The sequence below is a fragment of the Chiloscyllium plagiosum genome, unplaced genomic scaffold, assembly GCF_037043375.1.
Source record: "Chiloscyllium plagiosum isolate Xiang-an unplaced genomic scaffold, Cpla_swu_hap1 HiC_scaffold_18, whole genome shotgun sequence".
Taxonomy (NCBI): domain Eukaryota; kingdom Metazoa; phylum Chordata; class Chondrichthyes; order Orectolobiformes; family Hemiscylliidae; genus Chiloscyllium; species Chiloscyllium plagiosum.
The window spans coordinates 47,623,925-47,629,924 of NW_028270156.1; the positions used below are offsets into that span (position 1 = coordinate 47,623,925).

Genomic DNA, 6,000 nt, shown 5'->3' on the forward strand with positions numbered 1-6,000 from the left:
TAAGGACAAGTGGACTGAAGGGTGTTTCCGTGCAGTATGACTGTATAAGTGAGACTTGGAACCATAATTGTCCTCGTCAAAGTCAGGAGTACTACCAACTGAACAAAGGCTGCAATTAAGAAAGACCCATTTGGTTCTAATTGTTCTATCTAATGTTACTGTTTTGGATTAGGAAACCTTATTTAATTTAAAGTATTTCAGAATTACAATATACTTGTGACCTATAAACATGTCTCAGATTCTACCATGAATATTAATCAACTCATAGTCATTGAACTGTTTTCTGTTCAGTGATGAACAAAAGTCTCCAGTAGCCTTTTTGTTGGTTTGCATTGGAACATGTTATGATTTAGAAGCCCTTTTGACAGAACAAGTTCTAAAGAGGATACTGGACAGTGGAATTAAGAAAGAGGAAAGTGAAAATAAATACTCTTGTTTAAATCTGAAGGAATAATTAAAATCTAAAAGAATGGGACTTCACACTTGTAAAAATTAATTTTCAGTGCCAGACATGTTGTTTGGCAGAACTTGTCGTTCATTGAGGGCCAGAGCAACTAGAATAGCAATTCCCTGATTTCTGTATTAACAACACATTACACTTAATAAAAGTGAGTGCTTATAGGATTGCTTGTTTTTAAGTTATAAAGTCCAAGACATTGTATAATCAAATTAAGACTGTCTTGAGTAATTTGTTAGTAAGTGTGATTGTCAGTGGTGCAGTGATCTTGAAAGGAGCTCTTTTGCCCATTATATCTACATTTGATTCACATGTTATTAATGTGGCACAAGCACTAGGTTTCAATGTTGCTACCCTCAGCCAACCATAATTAATAATGTTCCTGTTGTTTTGAATGAGATTCACATATAACCTTTGGTTTATTTTCTTGGAAAATGATTAATTGAGACGGTAAATAAGGAGAATGTAAGATGCTGAAAATCCCTATTTAGATTCTGTGATCAGTCTACATAGTAAATAACATTGAGACCTACTATGGAATTGGTATAAAATTATTTCTTACAAATAGACACATGAAGTGGTTTAAGGGTCCCAGCTGTGTAATCAAGAGCCTGAGTCTGATCACACAATAGTAGAAGGATTGTCTCCTGATTATTAAATCGTGTGATAACAGGCAGAGTTTATATTTAAGCACTCCACAAAGACATCCCATGGAGACGGAGTAGAAAAGCACATAAACAAGCAGGGACACGGAGGGAAGTCAGAGTCAAGTCTTCTAACTTTGGCAAAATAGTGTGTGATTTCCTGATGAAGGGCTTTTGCCCGATTTTCCTGCTCCTTGGATGCTGCCTGAACTGCTGTGCTTTACCAGCACCACACTCTTGACTGTGATTTATTTTGCCTTAGAATTGGACCACCATTTATCCTTTCTGTTCATTTCTCTGATTATGGATTTTTGGTTATATATGGAGAAAAACTTTAAACTTTGAACAAGTCAACTGAAAGCATACATATTAAATATAATACGTGCTCACAATAATCTGAAACAAATCCTGATGTTCGAATCAAGACTATCCACTGACAGAGAATAGCATTATTGTAGTGAGAAATTGGGATAAATATTTGAAGACAAAGTTTAGGACATAGAGATGCTTTGCTTTCAAAACTTATGGTGAGAATTATCATTAGCGATATTGTTTTTGGTTCCTGAGCAAACTCCTATCAAACTCCTCTATTTATTAATTTGATGGAAATTTAGCACACTTATTCCAAATAGATTAGTGCCTTTGCTGAAACCATGGAGAGAAGATTTTGCTGCAGCTTTTTAATCATTTGTTCCATAACATCACTGAGTCATTCACAGTCAGTTTCCTTTATGATAAGATTAGAAGCAAATTGTTGTATTACATTATATAATGTGCAAACATGCCAACTTTCATTGTAAACATTGAAGAACAAGGATTGTTTAATTACTAATCGTTCCAACAAGATAATCATGTATATTTTTAGTGTGCTTGTCCCTTAAAGATTTGTTAAGCACACTGATGTATTTAGAATTTCAGAATGTCTGTTAGTTGCTTTTATTTTTTTCTGATGTTCTATTGCCCTGGAAGTTTATTCCCTTTTAGGCTAATGTACTTTGCTTGATTCTGAAAGATGAGATAATCATGTTTTTGAACAGTTCTATGTTCTTTATCAGGCCTCAGGAACTGGAATTTAAGCTTTTTATGGGGTTTGCTTGTTAGCTTTTGTATTGTTTTGTGGGTCTCTCTCTCTCTCTTTCTTTCTCACTCACTCCCTCACACATGCGCGCACACACACACTCTTTCTTTCTCTCCCTCTCTCTCTCTCTCTCCTGTACTAGCAGGCTAAGAATTGGTAGACCTTATGAGTGACTAATGTTTCTTGCTGAAGTGATAGGTAGCCCTTTGGTCTTGAAATTGCTGTGACATGAGTGAGTAGTGGATTGTTTAATTACTTTGCAGCAATTTTGGGAACATATCTCAGGTGGATATGATAACTTTGAATACGTCTTTTGAACTAAATGCCATGTGTGACATGAATTATATTACTTATTTGAAATTAGTGCATCCCGAATAATCATAGAGTTTTAAAAAAAGCTTACCTTTTAATCTGAAATTTAAACATTTAAGGAGTACAATTTTTACTGAGGTTAGTTTTCCTGGTTTTCCCTTGCCCTCATCTCCTGCACATATGATTTAGTTTTACACATATTAGCTGACCTCTGGTATTTTGGCCAAGTGGTTGTTTTTGATGTGAGAGTTTGGACAGTGAATGTTGGCTGGATGTTTTGATCACAGGAAGGAGGTGAGGATGAGGGGTTGGGGGTAACTCGATAGAATTCAGTCCAACCTCTCTCAACATTGACATGCACAATTTCTGGTAGTGAATCAGTAGGAAAACTCTGTGTCCTTTGTCCAAATGTAATGTGGGCCCAGCAAATTTTAGTTCATTTACCACAGGGCAAGAATCAACCCTCAGACTTATGACTCATTTTCACATCAATATATTGCAAATGAGCCAGCAAGGAGCAAAATTAAATTAAGTGGAAGATGATGGCAGCTTTGAAAAATATTCTGGGCCTGCAGATTAAATTTATAAAATAATTTCAGTTTGATTAAGTCTTCATACAGCTTGAAAGGTACTCTGCCGTAAAAGCTGTTATAAATGTTTACATGCAGTTTAACCTTGGCTATGCAAAATCTAAATTAGAATGGTTTCCTCTTTTAGGTGTTACAGTAAATAATTAGTTAATAAAAACATGTTTTGTCAGTAAGCCTCAAAAATATATCTGTCACTGAAAAGGGTGATCAGATAATAAACACTAAATGCCTCCAAATTCTTTTGTGATGAATGATTCCAGTGAGAGCTGCATGGACCCATTGCAATCCAGTTATGTTCACTGAAGTCTCCAGATACTGTAATTTCCTGCAGTATCAAACTAATGACATATTATTGAGAAAACCCCTATCTGGGGAGGGTTAAATTTCCTGTTTTTCTATCTCCCACTTGCTCTTCCTCATTCTCCTCTCTTTCCAAGACAGGCCAGGGAGTCATGATTTTAATTAGGAAGACGTAAGACAGTCGGGAATGTTGATGTTGAAGTGTATGTGAAGTCAATAGTTGTAATCATGTTCTTGGAAGCAGCTGAAATGTTTCTCAGCAACATCCCTTTTTCCAGTGAGACGCGGTCTCCCCTTCCAGCATCTTCAGTGCTCTCCTTCATTCTTTCTGTCAACTAATTCCATTCAAATAGAAAAAGTGAGACTCCAAAGCCACTTTCAAACCAAAACTAAGTTGCAAGAAGTCTTTTGACTTGATCATTTTCAAACAAGCCAACTCGCCAAAAAAAAATTGTGATTTCAAAGGCTCAGTGCTGACATGCTTCTTCTTTCAGGCATTTGTGGCTATGGATCTCATTTCACTTCTCTCGTGACCCATTGTTCATCTGTTTGTTTGTTCTTTCTTTCTTTCTGTTTGTGTACCCAGGCAGCCCATTGAGTAACTTCTTTGACGTAATTAAACAACTTTTTTCAGACGAGAAGGATAATGGGCAAGTAGCTCATCCACCAGCTACGCCAACCAAACATGGCACAAAACACCAAGCAGAATGATTCTGATGCTATTGACTATGGTTCTAGAGGACACTCTAAATTTCCAGCTGGGAAAAAGAAGGCAAAGATGGTGCCAAGTATTGGGACACAGGACCAACCTTAAATGCATTTAGAATTAGTCCCATGTCCTGAAAGGAAGTAAATAACAGACTGCTTCGGTACAATGTCCATAGACAGATTTTGTATGGCGGAATGATTGTATATAACTGAGGATTAGCACGTGCAACCCCTCTCTACAGCATTTGTTTCCCTGTTTTTGCTGCTCTCCTTTTATGATGACCTGATTTATTTCCACTCTACTGCCAGGAATTGTCCAGAAAACTTGTTAAACCCCATCTGGTGAACCCTATGGCTGCGGATATTTGTCGAAGGAAAGGCAGCTGATATCTTGGTGCATGTGGGAACCTGGCGCCCTAATGACGCTTAACACTTGACCAATCGAGAGCTGCTGCACCCCAGGAAAGGGAACAGAAATCCTGGGAGAGACTGACACCCTTCAGCAGCAGGTTATCCACCAGAGCGGGGATGTGGGGGGTGAATTCAATAGCACCACAACAGCAACATAAGCTCCAGCAGCCTCAGTGGACACTTCCTTTGTAGAAGCAGGACTTTGGTGAGACTGCTGCTGATGGGTAAGAAATCTGGGGGTCAGACAACACCGCAGCAATGAACTAAAGCACGAACAAGTGTAACAAATCCACCACCTTGTACCACCCCTACTTTCTGTATAAATTTTGTTTGTCTAGTCGTGACACCTTGTTTAGCTGTAGAACAAAACAGATTCAAACACTGTGTTGCCAGTTATAAGTTTGTCAGTATTATTTATTTTCAGGGTAATATATATGTGTATATATAAATATTTTATTCATTTCATAAGGGCACCATGTTCGAATGAACCATGTTGCTGGTTTACTATCATGGGGTGGGGGGATGGTTTGACCACCCACTGCTGTTAAAGGCTACATTTATTGTGGGCATTTTATATATTTTTCCCCCTTTTTGTTCTTATTTATTGAACCCCAGTAATTTATCAGCAGAATGTCTAGGTGTATGAATGTTGTCTTTCATTGTGAATGACTTATAGAGGCAACACTTACTGTATTAAAGGAAAAAAAAATATTTTGTCCAATTTATCAGAGCTTTGTGAACAATATTAACTTATTCTGTCCCAATTCAAGGAACTTGTAGTATATGTTTAAAACAAAAACAGTACTTTAAGAATGTAGAATAGCAGTAGTGTCTGAAATGATTATCTTATATTGCTATTTGTTAGTTTCATATCAGTGTGCGTGTTCCACAGGTAAAATTATTTGACCAGTTCTTGTACATAAGTAAATCAACAATGGACTTTGAACCACTGGAGGTTACTGTTATTGAATTTATCTTGTATAACTGTGTGCATGTCAGACATGGTTTTTTCTTTGCATGATGTTGCTGTAATTGTTCTCATAATGCTCTGTCCTCTTTCTTGCTTTCCCACGTGCACAACTAATGCTTCCTTACCACCGTACCTCTGCAAAATGGTTGGAGTACAACATGGATGGTACAAGCAGGAAGGGGAAGAAATAAAGCAATACTTATATTGATATCCTTCCTATTTTGTACTTGGAGAAAAAAAAATACTTATTTAACAGACAAACTATCCAATGTACCCACCCAATTCTCCCCCCCCCCCCCCCCCCCTTGTAATATAACTGTGAGCAATTTCAGTGCAAGATCAATAAATTCATTCAATTCCAATCATTTTGTGTGTTTATACTTTGCTGATGACCATTAGATAGTAGAATTACTTTAAAGGGCTATGTACCTGTCTCCGCAAAAGGTCACCTATGTACTATAGAGTTTCAGCAGATCAAAAACAGAAGAAAGTTTACAGTGTCCAGAACTATGTACAGTTCCAATCATTTG

The 6,000-nt window shown here is 37.2% G+C and overlaps 1 protein-coding gene across 1 annotated transcript in view; it reads left to right on the forward strand.

Moving 5' to 3' along the window:
* The window catches only part of LOC122557836 (serine/threonine-protein kinase BRSK2-like), a 966,919-nt gene extending 961,160 nt beyond the window's left edge, over nucleotides 1-5,759 (forward strand). The window contains 2 exon segments of the mRNA XM_087996588.1: nucleotides 3,968-4,068; nucleotides 4,070-5,759. Of these exon segments, the coding sequence (XP_087852714.1) occupies nucleotides 3,968-4,068; nucleotides 4,070-4,195 (227 nt within the window). The 3' untranslated portion in view covers nucleotides 4,196-5,759.
* Nucleotides 5,760-6,000: the final 241 nt, after the last annotated feature.